Source organism: Fulmarus glacialis, unplaced genomic scaffold (genome assembly GCF_000690835.1).
Source record: "Fulmarus glacialis isolate BGI_N327 unplaced genomic scaffold, ASM69083v1 scaffold14208, whole genome shotgun sequence".
Lineage (NCBI taxonomy): Eukaryota > Metazoa > Chordata > Aves > Procellariiformes > Procellariidae > Fulmarus > Fulmarus glacialis.
The window spans coordinates 83281-106250 of NW_009231548.1; the positions used below are offsets into that span (position 1 = coordinate 83281).

The 22970-nt window shown below is 37.8% G+C and overlaps 1 protein-coding gene across 1 annotated transcript; it reads right to left on the minus strand.

Annotated features, from left to right (window-relative positions):
- Nucleotides 1-293: 293 nt before the first annotated feature.
- RABGAP1 (RAB GTPase activating protein 1) lies at nt 294-20934 on the minus strand. Its single transcript, XM_009584628.1, has 14 exons — nt 20851-20934; nt 19743-19856; nt 18702-18776; nt 16301-16426; nt 15563-15706; nt 13930-13971; nt 13458-13586; nt 9076-9168; nt 7951-8061; nt 5070-5174; nt 4502-4585; nt 3587-3658; nt 2830-3027; nt 294-2025 (listed from the first exon to the last, which is right to left on the minus strand). Exons 1-14 carry the CDS (start codon nt 20932-20934, stop codon nt 1903-1905), a joined length of 1500 nt encoding a protein of 499 aa, XP_009582923.1. The 3' UTR covers nt 294-1902.
- Between the last annotated feature and the right edge of the window lie 2036 nt (nt 20935-22970).

The following is a 22970-nucleotide window of genomic DNA, read 5'->3' on the forward strand; positions in this document are numbered from 1 at the left end:
AAAAAAAAGCTCTGAATTGGACATGTTTGAGAAATACTGAGTCACAAGCCTCAGGCTGCACAAGGTCATTTTTGCAGTTTCTTTTTTTCAAAGCAAACCCTAGATTTTATTATATAAAGCAGTGTTGGCAACACTTAGAATATGCAGTCTTTTTTAGCAAAGCCCTTTGCAGCATGACTATAGTTTCGATCCTAGAGAAGCTTGCAGATGCTACTGCTTCTACTTTAAGAAGAGAGTTAGTTTTATATTGCAAAATATTTAATTTCCTGTCAAAATGAAATGAAACAACAAAATAGTTATACAATTTTACTAGTTTATATTTCAATTCATAAAGTATACACACTGCAACTATGCTACCACAATGTCCACGCATCTAATATTGATGGAGTTACAGGTTTTTTTTTTTTTTTTGGTATTAAACAATAGAGATAATGTATGTAGTTAAGGAAAAAAGCTTGGACATAGCATGTTCTATTCCGTAGTTACAGAGTACATTAGCTAGCATTAGTACAGTAAACAAGAAAAAGGTAGAAATACAAAATAAACCAAATATCTTTATATACAAACCAGTGCCTCTTATTGTTACCAGCTTATACTCACACTGCACACAAAATTTATCCACTGATGCAATAGATACTTCAGCATAACACAAACCATTATAAATTAAAAAAATTACAAGGTGCAAAACTCCATTCTACAGCTTTCTGGTGAGAACTCAAGACAATCCAATGAATAAGAAATCCAAGCACGTTTAGCACCTATTAGTGCAACTGCATCGAGCGTGAAAAATTACCTACACAACCTCTGACCATGTTACCAGGGAAGCGAGTTGGATAGCTATAGATGCTCGCAGCTACACTCACGCAATGATTTTTGCCTCACATATATATCAGTTTATTGTTTCTTTGTCCCATTCATACCTATGTGCAAAACTAAATCCTGGAAGCTTTCTCAGAGCTTCACAGAAGGCCTGCTACAGCCGGGTAAAAACAAACAAACAAAAACAAAACAAAAAACCTGACAAAAAACAAACAAAAAGACTCAATTAAATGTCAGACCATCCACATAATTAGTACTTATTAGCAGTCCTGGTGTTGGGGATTTTAACGCTGCTGATATGTGGATCAAACAATATGACACAGAAGTGAAACGGAAATTTGCCAAGAATTCTGGCTATTCTTGTCTAGCACTTAGACAAGTCTCCCAGCCTCAGGTTGTGAATTTGTTTGGCAGCCCATGCCAAAAAAGCCCAGAGTTGCATAGAATTGATTAGTAACAGAAAGAAATGCCAAACACAGAGAGATGGATGCTGCACCTACTAAAACAAAGTGGGGTTGCTCGACAGGAATGCTGAAATCATCCCCATTCATAAAGCAAAACATGTCACCTCCTACTCTCCATATCCTACCTCTGGGGACTGCTTTCTGGCACTGATGTAGTTCTTGCTAAAGTTGTCTTTTTTGTTGTTTGTTTTTTCCTTTTTCCTTTTTTTTTTTTTTTTTAAACTTTGTTAGTGACACTTTTCCTTTCAAATAAAATATTAAAAAAGGTTATAACTGTAAAAAAACCTATCATATGTAAACTTAACAATTAGGGTTTGGTAAGTTCTCGTACCTAGTCTGTGAAAAGCCTCCAGCCAGATCGCAGAATGGAGTGTTTCTCTGAAGAGCTTAAATCTAGCTATATCACCTGTTAAATATCAGTAGTATGAAGATCCCATGTCTAGCAATAAAACCTTTCTTGTATTTCCATCCTCTTTACCACTGACCTATTGAAATCCTGACATGCTGTGTTTCTACTTTATTTACATTCTGGTCCTCTCATGTCACAGAATTAAACATCTGGCCAAGGAAGGCAACAAAAGGTGTTGTGTTAAGAAGGTGTGTTTGACAGAACTGCTTTTCAACAAGTCTCTTTTCCTTGGACTCCAGTCACTGTTTTTATAGAGCTTATTGTTCTGTTGAACCATGTTTTCTTTGCAGCTTGTACTTCATTCAATGCCAGACCCAAATGGTGTTCCAAATCCTGCAAACAGAAAAGTAATTTCATTAATTTGTTATGTATTCACAGCACAAGATTATATGAGCTAAACCTAGAAGGCTCCAGGACATCTACAATCTCTTGGCCACTTTAGAAGTTAAACAAGTCTTACATAAATTAAAAGTAGCAAAACAAGCTGATGAAGAAAAAAACCAAAAGCTTTGAAAAGCAAAACAAGACTTGTGTCATTGCCCTTAATGAAACATTCAGCTTTCTTCAGTACATCCAAACCCTTTAATTCTTTCCCATCTGAGAAGGAGCTACTCCCACAGGAAGTGGACTTTCTACAAACTAATTTTTACCTTTCTGTGAACGAGAAACACTGGCATACCAGTTTTAGGCTAAAAGAACAATGTTGTCATATTCTACACAAATACCTCAAATACCTGGAGTGCTTTCCAATCATGTTTTAAGAAACATGTCTAACATTTATCACGTTACTTCTTCGTTTAACATTGATTGTGAGATAAAGAAATGCATGATTCAGTATTTTGTTAGAGCTTGGATTTCTTCCAAGACGTTGCAGAAGATCAGTCACTAAGTACTGCACTGCAGCCAGGCAGACGTCTGGAAGTTGTAGTAGCTGGTAAATACAGTTCATGCAATTTCAATTATTTTGTCTGCACACACTAAGTTTCAGACCCAACGTTTGGTTAAATAACCCATGCAAGAAATAGCAGGTTACAGTTTCAACCAACAGGATCTGTTCCAATCCCTCTACAACACACACATTTTTCTAGGAATGCAGACATACCATATAGACTACAAAATGAACCTCCAAAGCATTACCTGTATTTTACACTCTGCCTCCACAAGCTGCAACTTGGTCTGGGCCAGCTCAAGTTCCATTTCCCTCAGCTGGTTTTTCAGCGTTTCCTTCTCCTCATCTGTGTCCTCATCTGAACCGTCCTTGGCAGAACTAGCAACCTTCACACGGCCTTCTTTATTGAAGAACTCCCGGCAATGCTCACAGTCATCCACTTTTTGCTAAAGTAAATACCTGATTGTGAATGTTTGCATTGAAGTGCTGGTGATATGATCAAAGCTTTTTCCTGCCACTGCTCTGGAAGAGCAGCACAACACGAGAGGGACTGCTAATGACTTGCAAACTCAGGAACTTTTGGGGAAGCACAGCCAAGCAGGAACTCCTGCCACCCCCAGATTTACGGGCCCTGGAAACACTGCTGTAATTTTGGTAACAGTGTATTGCTACAATAATGGGCTCTGTACTGCCCACATGTTACTTTATGGTAAAAGACAGTCAGAGGAATCTCCTCCAGAAAAAAAAGACCCCTCAAAAAAATTAACAGTAGTTATTGCCCAGCATCAACATTAGTATGTAATCAATATAGCATGGGAGAAAGATGACAGTTATTCATCTCTTCTCCAAGATCTCCCCCTTATAATCTTCTTTCCAAAACTGTAAGTCACTAAGGAACTCTCTTTGAGCCACTATTTTAGTAATGAAGTAAATTGTGTGCTTGCTGTTAATGATTTTGCTGAGAGATTTAAACATTGTAGACTGTGGAGCTATCTGGTCTCTTACCCGTATTTTCTCAATTTCAGCTTTATTTGCTGTTTGTTGCTTTTCCAGTCGCTCACTCAGCTGGGAACAAATCTGACAAGCAAAATTATGTTACCAGACCATTTATAAATGTAAATTTCATCCCAAATGAATGCTAAAGCACAAATAAATGCTACAGGAGTATTAACATGGATAGTCTGAGGGCTGTTAGAAAGCCAGGAAAATTGGGATGCTGCATTAAGTTGTCTCATTGTATATATTCTCATTCTCTACGTATTCTTCTATGCCCACAGGAAAAGGTGCAGTTTCAACGTAAGTTATTAGCAGTTTGGCCTTGCTAAAGGAGCCAGAAAAGGTCAGGAATAGCATGGCTCTTTTTGTTGGAATAAAAGAACCAGGCAAGACAGCCAAAGTAGTAAAAAACCCAGTTCATTCCTCAAGACCTGTGTGATGCAGACTTAAGAATGTTTTGAAGGTTATGGGCCCACTAGAAAGATAGATGCATTCGCCCCCTTGATACCTTATGATCAGAAGCTTGAATTCCAAAGCAAAATCTTTGAAAGGAAAAAGGCATCTTTTTTATTTCTTAAATGCAGTTACCATTTGATTGAAGAAGGGAAGCTGGCAGAGAACGTTTTTTTTGAATGAGGTGAACCTTTGATATACATGAGCCCATTTGAACGTTAGGCTATAACCGAGGGTGTGGTGACTGATGACCTATAAATACCTACATGAGGGGCAAAGAGAACTAACCACCTTGCATCAGGATCTCAACAAAAGAAAATGCAAAACCAACCAAAGCTTCCCATCTAAAATAGCCAAAATGTCTCCTCAAATGCATGGCACAGATTACACTTATTTCCAGAAATCTCCTAAAATACCTGAGAAAGTCCTGCAATTCGATAGCAAATCACATCATCATAAAGTTGTACTTACCTGTTTGTAGTCACCAATAATAGAGCTGTTCTTTTTGATCTCTGACTCTGCTTTATCTAGTTCCCTACGACACATTTCCTTCAGCTGCAGAAAAAAAAAAACAACAGTAAAGGGTTTATATATTTATACATATCTGAAAAATAACCAGGTGGTATTTCCTCCTCTTTAACCTCACTGCTATATTTTACACCAGGGAACCATGATCTAGCTCAGCTCCAAGCAGACAAGGAAAAGCTAGACTTCGGTGGCCATCACTGTTAGAAAAACTGACTACCTAAGAGAAGAAAGTATTAAAAAAAAGTGCTGACAGCTGAAGTCCTATACTGCCTCTCTGTACGGCAATCTCTGGCGCAGTCTCTGCCTTTGTGATTTCAAGTTAAAAATTCACTACCCTATGAAGCACCTGGCAGGAAAGTGAAGAATTCTGCTTTGCTAACATTCTTTACACTACAGAAGAGGGACAAACACGGCTTAGAACATTAAGTCCTTCCCACATTTGCCCTTTTTTTTTTTTTTTTTTAATTTCTGCACTGCACAGAAATGTGAAAATGACAGAAATGCCCCTAACCTGAGCTGATTCTTCTTCTAGGCGCCTCTTTTCTTCTTCTGCATCAATCAGCTTCTGTTTGGTCATTAGCAGTTCCTTATTCAGAGCATCCGCCTTTTCCTCCGCCTGAAACGCAAAGAGTGGAGTACAGTACTGAAGAGAGGCTTTCTTGCTGTGCCGATGCTGCTAGGCAGCCATAGGGACAGGCTCCAATAGGACACAGACAAGATAGCAGTCTTTTCATTATTATTATTAAGGGTCTGTTCATTGTTATTAATAACAATAAAACTTTATTCTGAAAATTATTTTTCTAAAAATTACCATCTGCAATGGCAAAGCAGCAACAAATCAAAATTTACAAAGTATACCACTACACTCCATCACTCCAAAACTTGTCCTTGATTTCAGTGATCAGTATTAGCAAAACCGGAGCAGGGATTGCTCCAAAGAAATCCAATAACAGAAATAAGTTTTGTTTTCTCATCCAGACTGGAAGTTGACCAATACATTTTGAAGACAACAAAAGGCATAGAACAGCTCACAATGTTCAAGATAGATAAAAGACTATAACCAGCTTAGACCTAAGTTCAATTTGCAAACATTCAACCTTCCAATGAAAACAGAATTAATGAAAAATATCTCTAGAACATTTAAAAAAAATCCCAGAACTCTATGACACCTGCCAATGGATGTGATACCATCTTTATTATGTCACCCAGAAAATACTGCATGAAAAAACTTAGCCAAAGCAAACATAAGGGTCAGACCCCTCTCTCCTTTCCTCCTTAAAGAAAAGAGATGTCCCACCAGAAACCATATAATCCTTTTTTACTGCAGTTTTTTAAGAATAAAGATGTATTGTTGAAAAATCTCTGGCTCTTTATAAACCACTAAAAACTCTCTCTGCGAAGTTAAGACACCTTTTCCTGTCTTATACACAGCAATGCAGTACTTCCCAATAGGTGTATGAATTCTACATAAAAATAGATCAATAACTCAACTGAGACATAAAATCTTCAGAAAGTAGCTGTACCAATTCCCTTCAAAGGAAGAAAATCAAAAAGTGAATTTTAGTCCCTTAAAGTCCTGCTGATCCTTTAAAACAGATGGCAAAGGCAAAGAGAACATCTTTTCATTATACATGGTTTTTAAGCTGTTTTAAAGTTAAAGAAAACTGGGATGTGGGAGTCCAACAACAGTAGAAAAATGAAGCCTATTTTCTGGTCTAGTGCAAAGGATATTAAGGAAATTCTTGTATTTCCAAATGCTTTGCTTTGATCTTTTAGGCTGCAAGATTTCAGACATGCCATGAAGGTATTAGAAAAGGTGTGTTAAACAATGTCCTTTGGTACTTTTCTTTCAGGACATCTGGCTAGTAGAATGAAACTTACCATTTCAGGATCCAATTAGAAGAATTAATCAGGGTCCTAAAGTAGGATCAAACCTACCTATCTCCTCCTGGGGGATAACCCAAATGCTGCCAACATCATTTACCATCTTTGAAGGCATGACTATTACATATCCAATGAGATAGTCTCAAAAGATTTTGCTTAATTTGTTCTTGTCAGCTCTCCATTTAAACGAATCAATGTAAAAGCGTAACTGTGTCTCATACAGGCTCAAGCAGCCACAAACAATTAATAGCTGATACAAAAAGCTTCTTCAGTACATTTTTTGCTATAGTCCACCCTCTGAGTGAAACTGCTGGGCAGTCTGCATAGCTTTCTATGAGCTATCTCTAATAAAGTGAAAAAGCATAGGTAACAGGAAGTGAACATACCAATCCTTTGTAAAAACCCTGCTTCTAGAACATACTTCTATGATTCACAGATTTTAATACGAAAGAGCAGTAGATGTAATAAATCTGAAAGTCATAAACCAAACCTCATTAAGAGCAACATTAACCCATTAGCATCAACATTTACTATGAATATTTCTCCAACAGCAAGTTTCCAGGAGACTGTGGGAAACCTTAAATTCTCTGAAGCAGAGAAGCTGAAACATTTTAAAGCCTGTCAACTCCTGCAACTCCATGATTTTCAAAAGTCATTTTCCTTTGAGATTTCAGAAATGCACTTATCTTGGTACAGAACAAGAATGGCAAAACACGAGCACTTGAACTCTTCCCCTCATCTCCCCGAGCAGATAGACTAAATGCGTTCTAGCCTACCACATGCACTACAAATGCCAGTATCTTTCTGTCTCTGCATGTCCTGTAAAAAAAAGCATATCCTAATAAAATCTCCCAAACATGAGTATGTAAGGAAGGGAATGGGACAGTAAGCTTAAAAAAAATCCTGTAACACAAAGCGAACCCGAAGTTTCCTCCTGAGAACTCTACTGATATGGGAAACAACCCAAGATGACTTCACATGGGCAGATTTCAACAAGCCAAATGGAAACCACATAACATTTTCAGAGTTGCCTAAGGTACCTGAGAATCTGATTCCACCGAGAGCCAGCCAGACTCAGACTTTCAAGTTTATTAGGCACTTTGCAAAAGCCTGTCTGCTGTGAAATCTTATTCATAAGAATACCAGTTGAAGGAAAACACAATATAGCGTCCATGTTATTATCTCTGTGACAATTCAAAGACTTGACTTAGCTCCTGCTAGATTTTCTTTTAATATACATAGAGAAGAAAGCAACTACTCAAGTACAGGCTCTCCCTCAAATTACTCTGAATGCTTCTCAGAGCAATTAGTATTTCAGTCATTGGTCCTGTTTCCCATGGACCTCTGACCACAGGCCTATATATCAGTCTGCAATAAGGACACTGAGGAAAGAATCCTATCCCACCCAAATAAAAAATACTCTATGTATATCCTCTCCAATGAGAGGAGTAATGAGGAATTAGCCCTAGTACCTCGTCTCCACTAGACAGCATAAAGACATGTCTTACATTGTCTAAATCTTTTCGCAGAGCAATCTTGCTAGTCACCAGTTCGTGTGCAAGATCATCATTTTCTTGCTCAAGCCTCATGTTTGCTTCTTGTAGGCGCCGGTTTTCACGCTGTGAGAAACAAAACAAAAGAAATCAAGAAAAGGGTCTTCCAGGGTGCTTGTCTATGAAACACAATGCTTACTGTGCCTGAGCACAAATGCCTACCTTATATCTTAAGTATGCAAAGACAACTCTACCTGCACGAAATTCAATGAGGACAAAACTAGCTAGCCATATTGTAAAGATAAAATAAAGTAAATAAAATATTAGCCTTGAGAAGAAACCACATATAAATAACTCCGCTCAGCTATTACTTGTTGAGCTACAGAAAGGATTTTGAAGAACGCAATAGTAGGGGTGTCATTCTGCCATCAATACCTTGCCAGGAGGTTCCTACAAGTACTGATTTTCTTGGCTCAAAATAGAATTTGCATGCTGGAAATAGGTGAGAGAGGAGGGTCCTGGGAAAACCACTCTATTTTCTCCTGTTACAACTCCCAACACACAGACAGATATTAAAGGAAGTTCACGTAAAACTCTTCAGCTTAAAATATATAAAATTATGTATGTACGTGTGTGTGTTAATGTGTTATGTATATGCATACATAATTTTATATGTAAAATGTATTCCTATATTATATTTATTTGAGAAATAAAATATTTATAAAATTATATACTTACGTAAAATACATCATTTGAAATTAGGGAGAGGAGTGAAGGCAGGATTATAAATGGAAGGCAGAGTTATAATCAATTAAGCATTTTCTTTCTGTTCATGGCTTTTGGTGCAGTCAGCATGTTACACAAGTGCTAGAAATGGGCTCTAGTGAAACAGTTGTATAAGCTCAAATATAAATTCATACTATTCCATTTTTCATGGTGAAGGTGGGCTCACAACAACCCCATTCTGATTAACATTGCCAATATAAGGAGATTCACTTCATGTTAATTCACGTAGCCGATTCCCCTGTTGTATCCAAATTGGTCACAAAACAAAGAAAACAGCTCAAAGAAAAAGGAGTCAAAGTATGAACTTCCTGCAGTTACTGTGTGTTAAATCAGACTGGTGTAGGTAAGCATTACCTCATATCTTTCTATAGGATCCTCTTGTTGAGCTTGCTGCTCTCTCATGGTATGATACTCCTTTTCATATTTCTTCAGCTTCTTCTGGCTAATCTAAATTAAAGCAGCCCATTAGTTCCTGCCCAGAACATCAATAAAAGAACACAATTCACAAAGGGTTATGGTACAAGCTTTATGCAACTCCTGCCGTCTACAAAACATGGCTAATATCTTCACTCAATTTTGAGTATCAAACCCTTAGACATGGTCAAAAATTCTATTCCACTCAATATAATGACAAGCATCCCTTCCTCTTATCCTTTTGTGGAACACAGAAAAGTTTTTGAAAGGCACCCAGAGGAGCATCCTACCTGAGTTTTCCTTGGTGCTGTGCAGCTATTTGATGCTCCAAATACTACAGTGGCTTAGCATAACAGATTGCCTCAAAACACACAAGATGTGTTTCGTTTTTGAAGTAGCATGATACTGACGTTTCTTCAGCTGCTTTTTCAGCTCTAACATTTATCATCATACAGAAGTGTTTGGTTTACTTTACAGGAGACTGCAAATACTGAAAGGGCAAGTGAAAGCTCAGCTGACATTTCTGCTAGTGTCACTCAAGCTCAGCAGAAAACAGTCCAGTCCCAGAGTTCCCTAGGTGTCTCGGCAAGCAGCAACAACTCAGAAGCACGTATGCTCTGTCCCCTGCTGCTCCGGGATTCGGAAGGCTGGAATTCTGTCCTCAGCTCTGACAGACACACACCACTAGGAAAGTGACCCTCTCAGGGTCCCAGTTTCCCCTTCTGTGAGAAGGGAGAGAAAGCTGGTGTTGAATTCAATATTTTGTGCACAGTGTTCAAGTCCTACAGGGACAGAGAACACAAGAGAACCTGTAACAGATCCTGACCAGCATCTTTCCTGGTGTCACCTGTCAGCTGTGCCATATGCTACAATGGTTTAGCAACACAGACCATGCCAAGACCACTGTGAGTGTTTCACATACAAGCTAGTATGCACCTAATTAAATCTCTAGTATTGAAAGTTGCTGCTGAAATAAAAAGCTATGGCTATGTTTTCCTCCTTAGAAAAAGCCTTGTCTGAGCTTTAAACATGTTAAACATGTTAAACATGTTTAAACATGTTAAACAAATTTTGCGTGCATAAATGACAGGCAGAATGGAACACATGTTTAGTTTCTCTTATCTTTGGTTTTATCATTAACAACCCTACTCGAAATGAACTGTAGAAAACTGGTAGCTAGGCTCCCTCTAGTGAGAGCTGCACAGAAACATTTCACCGTACTTCAGCTGACATTTTTTTGGAGGTGCCAGCCCATTTATCTGGAGTCAGTCCAGCCACATCACAACTGCAGAAGTTATTCCTACTAAGCACTCCAGACAAACACGCAGAGTATTAACCTTTTACTGACAATGAAGCCAGTAACTTCAAGTTGATTATTTCACTGCTCTGCCCCTGCTGAAACACTGCCCAAATTATTGGGTTTCATACACCAAACCTCAAGCTATATAAAGGTTAGATCTTGAGAAGTGAGGCATCCAGCCACGTGAGAGAGAAAAGGAAGGAAGACACACCATTGTATTTTCCTCTTCTACTTTTCTGAGTACATTAAACCAGTTTTGCCTCTAGATACCAACAATGAGGTGATCCTGAGAAGATTTGCTCTGGACATTGGAGCCCTAGAGGGAACTGTGCCCTGGGGAAGTCAGCAAGGCCTTTGGGTTTGCATGGTGATAGAAAGCAGAAATGAACACTGAAGTCCCATCACAGTTTTTCAGGGGCACAGGAGGCAGCATTAACATTTGACTGCAACACAGAGGAGTGACTTTAAGAATACAGTGTGGTCTCAAGCTGATCATTTACTGACCTCCTTTCCAGCAGAATGCTGTTGTAATCACAATGCCTTAGCCGGGCTACTTCTCCCTTCATATAAATGATTTATTTTGACGTCAGGCCCTTTTCTGCTCAAAAACACTTCCAGATACAGAGCTGGAGATTTCTACTGGCAGCAAAGGACTTCTATTTTAGGTCATATGCAGCACTCCCATCAGAGGCAACACACATGGATGTGATACAGAAGTGTTCAGCATCTGTGCAGAGCCCAGTAGTGCAGTGTGTACTTTCTCCATAACCTCCCATTTAATCCCCCCGAAAACACACAGCACTCAAAGAAGCAGCGGACAACCTTGCTGTGTACCGCTCAGAGAAGACTGTTTGCTTTAGGTACTTCACACAGCACTGGGAATGCAGGGAATTTTGGCACAGTGGGAAAAGGAACAAGTTGTTATTCGGAAACATGAAAGGCAAATGCACTCGTTACACATGATCTTAACCAGATGCAGGTGCAATGTCTAATCTGTGGCTAATGTTAAACAATTGGAGAGCTAAAATAGCTTACTTTATTCTTGATTATTCCTTGATACTGATTATTTCTACACTATTTTTATATAAGATATGCTTGAACTCTATGCAGAATACTGTCATGCATACTGCTACTACACCAGGAGTACAAGACGCCTTGAATGTTAACATACTAGGGAAGTTGTGTGTTTATACACTGATGCTACAAAGAATTCCTCTAGTGAATTTCAAAGAAAAAGGATACTTTGAACCATACCAGTGTATTTGACTAAAAATTAATCTACATGAAACTGTAAAGAAAGAATCACAGCTTCCTTAAAATACACTAAATGAATTATCAAAGTTCCATTTTAGAACTCAATTGTTACATCTATAAAGAGGCATCAATAACTTCCTAACTGTAACTTTTTCTGGAATTTTCACTTTGAGGGCTTATTCAAAAGTGCCCATATAAAGCTTTAGTTACAATATTTACTGATTAGAAAAGCAATTGACTTTCAGCTGTGAGGTAATGCAATATTCGCTATATATAACGAAAGTCTTAATGTCAAAGGCTAGAACTTTTAAGTTAGTTATATTTAAGAAATAGGGCTTAGTGGGCAATTGAAATCTAAAAAACCTCCACTGTTTATCTCAGTAGTTCAAACATACAGGAGAACTCACAGCGCTCTCTGAATAAATTCTATTAAGAAAACAGGAATTACTGAGATTAATTCATTTATGGGACAGCATCTCTCCAGTCTACAGTACACACCAAACTATTTTCTACGTTTCTATTCTGTTCAAAAGAAGGCTCCTATAAGGATCAGAGATGACATTTTACTGTGATACATGGTTTATGTTATACAAGTCAGAAATCTAATTATCATCAGTATTTCCTAAACATTGACTCTATGAACAGTTAATCAATGATTTGTGGGGGAAGTCAAACAGCTGTGATGACCACATTAAAAGACAGTCTTGATTAGCTTGCTAGCCTCCAAACACTCTTGCAGAAAGCAGTAAGTACTTAAAAAAGATTCATGTTCAGAAACATCTGCACACCAAACACTGTACGGTACGTCAGAGCTCTACTTTCAACCAGAGTGTCTTAGCACTTGTTTCCAGCACCCAAAGGAAAAGCCAAGAAGGAAGTCAACACTGTAAACCTCCCACATGGGCTGCTCATGAAAAACAATGCTTTTTTGCATTATTAAAAAACTTCAGCTGACTGTGGCAGCACTAGACAACATACAACTCAGCCAGCACTTTGTTTAACTTCATATAGAGTTCTTTAGACTACAAAGATCATAAACAGATCAACCTGTTACTGTCAGCTACTTAGAGTACAAGTGAAATAGTCTTGAACGGGAAATAAACTTAAAACACTTTTTAAAGAAGCGGCATACATCCTCCACCATAAACCAATGACAAATCAAAACCTCACACAGGGAATACATAAACCCCAAGGTCATTTCCCTAGCTTGACTTTTAAGAAATTTTGAATGGCAAATCATATTCCTTCATCTCCCTAGAGATCTGTAAATCAATCAATGCATTTTTAATGAGCTCCCTATTGCAGTACATAGACATGCACCCACAATTAAAAATAGCCATACTCCGTCTGAAAGATGATATTCTGTTTCTGCATTATTTACTGTTTTAAATGAAACCTCCCCACTATCTCTCGATGAAAGATACTACCATGTTCACAGCTACTACCAGCGAAAGATTTCATCAAAGAACTGCAGAGATGTCCGCAATTATTTTATATTAGTGCCATTAGTCATTTAAGTTGTTTTTTTTTTTTTTTTGAAGTAGTCTGATTGTTAGTAGCACTGAATACTGCCTTCTGAAAGCCACTCTGTTTTTAAGTTCTCCAGGCGGGCTCATATCGCTCTGAGAATCTTGGGGCTTTACCATGTTTCACTGTAAAGCATCTGCAATGTATTTGCATTTGGACAAGTGAGTTGCAAAGTTACATATGGAGACAGAAATTGTACCCATTAAAGATATGCTTGCAGTTGCTATCACCACATCTTTACCTTCATATTACATGCTAATTCCATCAGCTTTTTTGCATTTTCTTCCGAACGGTATCTCTTGGGCAACTGTACACGGAAGAATTTTAAAGCCCCTTCAAAGTCAGTCAGTAACAAATCATCCTTGGTAGTCTAGAGACAAGGAAAGAAAAACCAGTAACTGCAAAGCAGATTTTGTACAATTACTGAATTCCCAGAGACAATAATGTAACAACAGTTTTGTAAAGCTCCAAGAACATAACTACTTTTTAACCTTCTGCAAATAGTGTTTGTTTCTATTTCTGCAACCTTCTATTTCCCCGCCACCCCACCCTCAAAAGCACCGTGCTGTACAGGGCATGCCAGACAACGGCACATGTAATACAGGAAATTGTTAGCTTTTTAAAAAAAAGCATAATATTTTTGTAACAGGCATCTTAATTTTTTATATTATGCATGATGATGCATAAAACACAATGAAACGTTGGATACTCACTTTTAATAATCCCAGTGCAACGTTAAAGATAACACTTATTCCCTGGAGAGAAAAATAATGACAAAATAAATTAATTTCTCAGTATTTACAAGCGTGGATATTAATTTACTTCATGGGTTTTGTGGTTTGTCTAGTTTCTGTGAAAAGGAGAACCAGGATACAAGTGTAACCAGGTGCTATATTAAATCAAAGGCCCAGAGAATGACTTTGCAAACAATTAGGAAAGTATCTTTACTGGATAGCCATTATAGAGAGCAAAGTAATGTTTCAACACCGGTTTTACTATCTCCTTAGTAGCTTGAAACTCTGAAAAGATGAAGGCACTGTTGTGTACTGTACTTTATTTTTTAATGACTAGTTGGTCAGCTCAAGATCATTTAATTTTCATACAGCAACTTCTGAAAACACTGGATTATGCAGCAATATATACATCAATATATTAAGTTCTAGTATTAAAAAATTCGCTTAATTTGTGTAATGAAAAAGAAAGTGACTCACTTTAGGACAGAGTCCCGTGTCATCTATTTTGCCACTACTTGTTAGAAGTGTTTTATTTATATTGCCCAATTAAATACAGTCTCCATAGTCAGTAGTAGCATACAACTTCTTAAGGGGTACCTTTGATAATCAAGACACATTGCTCATCTGAATTCAAGATTCTGTCTTTCTTTTTCCCACTAAATTATTCTCTCACTATTACTTTAAAACGATAAAAAAACCCCTTAAAACTTCACTATGAACACATTTACTATTTATGAATTGAAAATGTGTTTCTAAACAAACAGAACTGATTTTCTCGATACCATCTGTTGCTTTCTATTACATTGGCACATGGACAAAGCAAGCAGCAAAAAGATACAGAGAAAGGGTAAAAACATTGACCTGGAGATTTATGAATGCTGAAACGCTTCAGTAAAGGAAATGCAGACAAACTGCCACTTCACAGTAACAACTGCAGATCCAGTGAAGAATGGATGCATAATGTTAACCGGCGAGTAAAAAAGCCAATCATTAAATAACTCAAGGATGCTTCAGTACAAAATGTGATTTGTTTACTTATGTTAATAAGCTCTGACTCAAATTACACTACTTACCAGCATACTACCAAGTATACTGTTCTAAACATGATTACATACAAAATCTCAATATAAAGAATTTTGCTCTCTAAATATATGCTGTGAAGTATAGAGACTTCAAGTTTCCAGGAGAAAGAGCTCCAAGCTTGTTAGATTACCAGCATGAGAATTAGCTGTGCAATTTTATACGCAATGGCCTCCATGCAATAATATTCTAGGGGGAAAAAAAAAGTTATCATTGCGTATAATACAATTTAACAACACAGGAATCCACATATTTGTAAATTAACTCTCATCCCATGAGCACTGTACAGAATCTCACATAGATCCAACAGTGTTATAAGAAATAGATTATAATCTTTTATATAGATATTGACTCCTAATTTATATCTTTAAAATGCTGAGAACTCTTTTTCATTGCAGAAACATAACACTTCTACTTAAAAATTATCACGTGCCTAGCTCTGAAAGAACAGATAGTTAGAAGGACACGAATCAAGACAGTGAGAAACTGTCAAAAGTTGCTAGTAGTACAAGTCTCCAATTATAACACATACCTCACATAAGAGTAAGTCAATAATATGGAAGACCATGTAGAGAGGGAATTTTGCAGTGAACAGGGTAAGGAACCACTGGGAAGCATACATGTGCGCTTCAAGGCTAATGTCCAGAAAGTGGTTATACAGATCAGGAATGTATTCCTAATAATAAAAAAAACACATAAATACTAAAAGTTAGTTTATACTATTTTGGAAGTGTAGCTGAAATCCCAAAATAACAGAGGTAAGTAGGGTGGAGTGACAATCAGTGCAGCAAGGCAGGCTTCTGTATCCACCCATGCCTGACAAGACAGCTGCCTGACATGCTAAAGGACCTTCTAAGGATGCTGAAGGCTTGCCCCGGCATGGATGCTCAGAAGGACACTATATCACATGCACAATGAGTGCAATCTCCAAGCTCTCACCTTAGCAGGAAACCCAGCCAGTGGATGTGCTGACACTGCAAAGCCACTCTGCGGTGTGCCTGCAGTGAGCTCAGAAGTCACTGCTATGCCAGGCCATACGACAGCCACTCCAACTGGAAAGACATGTCTGCCTTCAAACTTACTGCACACTGCCAGCCGCATCAGACTGGTCTTGAGTCAACATTCTCTACTCTTAAAAAACCTCCAATATGGACAGTCCTCACTCTTCATCCTTACGAAGAGGTCACAAACACTATTCACGTATAAGATAAATTGCTAGTTCTGAGTGCAGGCTCTGATCCAACCACTTCATGCAACTTTGAACACCTACCTGCATGAGGCGCTCCAGTTGATAGAACTTGCAGTGCAAATCTTCAAAGTTTTGCTTGAAAAGTTCCCTGAGTCCATAATCAAACATGATTTTGACCAGAACACTGAAAGCTTGCTCCTCAGGCATCTATGAGAGAGGAAAGTGTATTTATCACAGAGCATTTAAATCTTTCATATCGGTTCCATTTGCCCTCACCTCCCTTCTCCTCCCTCTTACAGAAAGGCTAAATTGTCACTACTTTTTCATCTGGCCCTATCCAGTTTAAAAGTAAACAAGAATATTAAACACGCAAAATGAGGTCTAAGTGTTGTAAATGGCATTTCATTCTTATTCTGTGGAATAAGCCACCTCTCAATCGCCTGACTGAAAGTACATTTTTCAGACATCAAGACCAAAGCAGTTTCTTGGCATCTTTGTTCCAAATCATGTCAGAAGCAGAATCCTACTGATTTTGAACAGCTTAACCCCTTGTCACCTATGTAACTAAGACAGAAGCAGTATTACTAGAGGATGTTAAACAGGATCTTTCCCTTATTCTTAATGGTATATTTACCTTTTTAAATGGCATTATTACATTTGATGTTTATTTATTAGATGGCATGAATAAGAGAGACCAGTAACTGCTAACAGAAGTTCCACACATCACAACTCAGCATTGGTTTGGGAAAGTTCAATAGCCCTTTCCTGCCACAAAATGAAGAAACACTCATCATGGCTCATCAGTGTTTAGACATTTTTCCCTGACATCAAAATTCAGTTTTCATATTTCCATAGTGAAGTCTGACTTCAGGTCAATCACTTGTTCCTGTAAAGGACAGAACATTCATCTCAAGTATTCTATTATTAATCTGCAGATGGGAGTTTGTTAAAACTGAAAACTTTGCCGACACATTCCAAACTGGTAGTGAAAAACTCGCAGAAACTTAATTTCCTTTTCTGCAACGTTTCTTTTTAATATGTATTTTCCCTAGCAGCCACACTCCAAAGGCTGACTTCAAAGAGAATCAAATAAAAAGAAACTTATTTGAAATTTAGTCTTTTAAAATGCATACATTATTCCCAGAAGCAACAGCTATTGTTAAAGAAAAGACTCCAGAATAATGCATGGCTCATTCTTGACAGTGAGTCTCTCTAATGCATTGGATATTAAAAAAAAAGGACATATGACAATGAAAAAGTTAAAAGAAAGCACGTATGTTTCAGTAAAAGTGTTCAGTTCTCCTATCAGAAACTATCACCCTTCTTGATCCGATTCAGTGTAGTAATAAAGAATTAATTGCTCATCAAGTAAATATTTCAGATTACAGTTACAAAGAACTAAAAGCTTGTTATCATTAATCATTTGGCTTTTGTTTCAAAAGAATGGAGTTTACAATCTCTCCTATATCCTCCACTGACTTTACAACATTATGGAAAATACTCCACTGAAGACCAGACTTCCTCTTCCACTGAAAACTGCGGAGAAGTCTTCATACTTAGTTCTCTCTGGCAGCAACAATCACTAAAAAGCAGCTGGGGAAAACAAATCTCAAAACACTACTGGGCTTAGGAACTCTGTTCAGTTTCAACTACCCATGCTTGCAATAGAAACATTGATAAAAAGCAGACATTACTTTAAAAAAGAACGGTCTCTAAATAATTTGTACAGATTTCTAATCCTCTCATATTTCCCAAGCGTGAGTGAATCTAAACCTTTTGCTTCTGATGTACAGTAACCATAAATCTCTCTAGCTTCTGAACATGCAAGCAATTAAAGGATATCACTCTGATGAGATCACTTCTACCAACAACAATTAAGTTTAAAAAAGCATAATTCAGTATCTTCAAAAAAAATTTAAGTATTATTGTATCCTTCACTAACCTCTAAAACCAAGAAACACAAAGGCTTACAGTATAATAGCCCACATAGGCAGCATATTGTTCAAAGCACTGAGACCTAATAAACTGACATCCCATCAATGTCACAAATACACTTCTGTGTATACGAGACATACGGCAATTACCACCCATATTTCTGACTGATTCCAATACAAACGTCTTCTAAAAAGCTTAAATCTGACCTTGAAAACCTGTAACAGAAACATTTACAGTGTTGTCTTATACACAAATTCCATGCCTACTAGTGATCATGAGTATAAGCCTGTAGAGTTTTGAATGGAAGGGGTCCTGAAACAGAAACACAGTGAAATGAACACTGACTGTAGATAAGACTCGTTATGAATACCACAGTAAGTTTTAAACAATGTACTCTGCCTAAAATCACATTATTATTGACCAACATTTAAGTGGGTATATGGCCTGCAACCCTACTAGTTCAGGAGTTACCAACATTTGTTCTAGGCAAGTGGAACAGTATTTATTCTTAAGCTTAAAACAAATGGGGGAAAAAACCACCACTTACATGTAGCAGCAGCACAGCAGCAAGAAACGATTGGCCTTGACAGTAGCCAATCTCTTCATCATAGACAGAGTAAGCCTAAAAAAAGAATCAAGACTTTACAGCGTATCTGTCTCAAGCTACAAACACAAAGAAAACAAAACATTGCATTGAACATAGCTCCATAAAATTTTCACGGAGTGCATCAGTTGCCATTCCAACGAAGGGGTAACGCGTATGAAAATCAAACTGTGATATATAGTGGCAGTGGCAGTTACAGTGATGCGCCAAGACCACTGCAGCCTATTAAACCACTTATCTGAGTGCTTTTACCTCTAAACAGGTGCTTCAGGGACATTAGGAAGAGGGAGAAACACTAGGAACACAAAAGAAAGTGCTGGAAGCCTGAAACATTCCAGCTGAGATAACTGAATACAAAACCAAGCTGTCCGTTTTTGCTAATTTCTTCCTTTTAATAAGCAACTTCAAAGCATGCCTATGGTTTTATAACATTTACAGGAGGTACATAGTTATCTCCAGTTTTAAAGACAACTATGTATGACAACAGCAGCTTATGGCATACATTACACATAAAGGACACACCCAACATCAGCACATTTCTTTTTCAAGAGGCAACATCAGCGTGATTTCCTGCATGTGTCCCTAACTTTGCCAGCACAACTTAGAAAATATTGACAAGTAGGGAGCGTGCTGCAGGCGTGAGCTGCTCTTGATCAGTATGGAATTAGCCCTCATCTCCATCACAGCACATAATTTGTCCAGCTTGATCCAGAGTGACATGTCTGGAATCATGTGAAGTCTCTGTACCAAACACCTTAGTGTTCAGGAATCCAGAAGGGCGTATTACTTTAGGTCTCCTATCTGAATGGCACTATAACCGGCTAAACATCTACAATGAAGAACCAGACTGAGTCTAGTGCCAGAGTCTGTCTCCATAACACCGTTAACTGTAATACATACACATTCTGCTCAGGTAACAGTTAGATCTGTTAAAGATGTTAAATGCAAGTTACCAAAACCAGTCAAGAAGAATTTAAAGAATACCTTGCATATTTTGTACAGGGAGTCCTGGCCATCTCCCCCAGTATCTTTAAAATAATCATGAGCAGGGAACGTTCGATTGATGTCTCGGGTGATAGCACTGTCTTGCGGAGACTCCTATTAGGGGGGAAAAAAAAAAAAGTAAATTAAAACACATCAAAAGAACATAAATTACAATATGCTAGGATTGAGAGATTGGCATTGTGTTCTGTGCACTGTTCTAAATTTAACAAAACAGTCTACTCAACCAGAACAGACTGCCTGCAGGCTGGCAGCTCCAGATCACAATCCTGATAGATTTGGTTACCTAAGCACATCTGGGAACAGTCAGTGAGTGGCAGAAAAGGCACACACACACAAATGTTCCAAGACATTGCAATGCAGACAGCAGCCTTCCCTTGGAGACTTCTGAATGCAAATACTGCCCAGTCACATTTCTTTTATCTCACAACTGCAGAGAGTAACAGTCAATTGTAAGCAGCTGCATGCTGCTGTCCAAAATTCTGTCCCTTAGTTTCAGCTAGAGAAACCACTCTTCATCCCCTCCACAGAATTAGACAATAGAAAAGTAGAAAACTGAGTATGAGCCCAAGAAACACAGCATTGTATAGTAAAACGTAATATAATGCAGGGACAGTTGCCTATATGAGCTGGGCGTTTCAGCATGAGGAAGATGGATTCTCTACATTGCTCTGATGCAATCAGTTTCAGATGCCCTAGGCATTTGGAAAGCTGAACAATAACAACTAGTATACAATTACGAAAACCAGTAAATGTGAACAATGGACTGCAAAGACCAATTGGAAGAAACACCAAGCAAGTCTGCATCAAGGGCGAGTCCTACACAAAAGGCAGTGAAAACTCCTGGTAGAGATGAAAGGAATTTGACAAAGCATAACAATTAAATATAGTAAACAGTAAAAGGGAAACTTTGGGCCTTTTCCTCCCAACTTTTATCTGAGTGGTTTAAACACCAAACAATCTCCATGAAATTAGTTGGCAATACCAGCCTCAAATAGCCCACTCTATTAGGAATTGTCAGTATTGCTGAGGATGGCTTAGAAGGAATCATAGAATAGAATCATAGAATAGAACAGAATCCTAGTCCTACCTTGGAGAAGTATCCTGAAAAAAGGTTTCCAGAATACGGAAGGAAGAGGTTTGTGTCAGGCACATCATGAGAAACCGTAAGCATTTGTGAACAATGTCCAGCTTAACCTAATTTGCGCTCTACAACAGATTCACGTTCTGAATGGGAAAATAAGCAGGTGCCATTCCCACACTTCTAAGGTCTCTGCCAATATTAGACATGTGACTGAGTGAGATGTTCTGATCCATCTCATTCAGTTCAGTTTGAAACTATTTCTACTGTAGTTATTTAAGCCAGAGCTCATAGCACTGCAAGGAAAAGTATCCTTTGAAAACATAAAAAACTACCTTCCCCCATTAGCAAATGAAGTAATTTGCTTATTTAGGAAGCCAATGGAAATAGTTCATACACATCATACATCCTCCTTTAATACAGAAAAAAACAATAAGAAATACGTATTTTAAAAACACACACCAAACAGTGACACAAATGAAATGATTACTAACCAGGCACACAGAAAATAGCTGTCAGAAGATTTGACGGCAGTTCCCAAAACCTTTACTTTACAAGGAACATTTATGTGAATTGGAAGACTAAGCACCTTCTTCCATGTGGATGGAAATGGAGTGCTGAAAGAGGCTGTAAAGTCTCCGTCATCACAGGTGTTCAAGACTCAACTCAACAGGGCTGTGAGCAACCTGATCTGGTAAGCCCCGCTTTGAGCAGAGGGTTGGACTAGATGACCTCCAGAAGTCCCTTCCAACCTAAGTTATTCTATGAGTAGCATACAACAGAAATCACTCACTTGAGCTCTCTTTAAAACACTTAATTTACCCAGCATGTAATAGGCAATTTTAGTGTGCCTTTTGAATTTGAAATTGTGCTCACCATATTGAATTAAAAAATCTGACTTGACCTCTACAATTTCAGACTTATTTCTACAATTTTATGCCATATTTTGTGATTTCTGATTAATCAGATTCCAGATTTTGTTTGGATGTGTTTCACCATAATGTCTTGTACCTTTTGAGGCAGTCATGACGCAACTGTTATCTAGCTGATTACTATAACCATTGCTATTACCCAAATTGCCAAAATAAAACAGAAACAAAAGCCCTCTGTTTGTCTGTAGGTATTTCTTTTTGCCTACGATTAGTCCCTCTTTCTACTATTTAAAAGATTACTCTCCTGGGCACTAATGAGAGCAAGAGCTCCTTGGTAGTGGGAATCATCCGAAAAGATGCCACAATAATCCTTAAGCAACCATTGCTAATGCAAGGGTCAAAGGTTCCCTTGTTAGGTGGCTTCCCTGGCAATGACTGAACACACAAATAAAAAAGCCAGTCTTCTTCACATGTGAGATTACCACATAACAGTGTCCAGGTTAACACTGCAAATATACAAGATTCTCTACGGAAGCAAAACAGAAGAGATGTTTTATTTTTAAAAAAGTTTTACTATATCCAAACAACCCATGTTTCTGTTAGACAAACGGAAAAAAGGTTAGAAGTAAAATAGCTAGTAAAAAAGTACACGATGTAATCAGTGTGAAGATCATTAAACACAGCTTTTAGTTGATCTTTTTCTTCACAGAACGATTTTGCAAACAAGAATAGAATACCACAGCGTGCTTGATTTTCTCTTCTGATTTTAATCCAAGGTTAATGCTCCTCTCTGTGGCTTGATACAGACATTTCATTAGGAAAGCATTACACTGCTATTAGAATCAAGTTACTGGATTGTTTTGGAAATTATATCAAAAGTACTGTTCAGCATTTCAATTTGATAATAATTAATATGCCAAAGAGGTCTGTTTCATTATAAGGAAATCAGAAACAAACAAAATCCAATGCTAAATAAATTTCATATAAATATAAGCCTTTCAAGTCAACAAAGACAAGTAAGATAATGGCTGACTGTTAGCTTCAGCTAGTTTTGCAAGTAGAGGAAGACAACGCTCAGAAACAATTCTGAAAACTTTAAAGCATGCGAATACAGTCATAGTGATAACTTTCAGATTCCTAAAAGTTTGCAAGACTGACTTACAGTAAAGTACTTTGCTTTGCAAGAGCACAGGTACTGTTCACTGCTAATAGCAATTTGTGGTACCAAACAAGTGGGTTTCCTGAGTGTTACCTGTG

Coding starts and splice junctions, on each gene's coding strand:
- RABGAP1 (XM_009584628.1), bottom strand. CDS start 20,934: ATGCTTACGGTTTCTCATGATGTGCCTGACACAAACCTCTTCCTTCCG. Junction 18,777..19,742: donor CCCTGTACAAAATATGCAAG/GTATTCTTTAAA, acceptor TTCTTTTTTTAG/GCTTACTCTGTCTATGATGA. Junction 5,175..7,950: donor TGCGAAAAGATTTAGACAAT/GTAAGACATGTC, acceptor TTTGCGTTTCAG/GCGGAGGAAAAGGCGGATGC.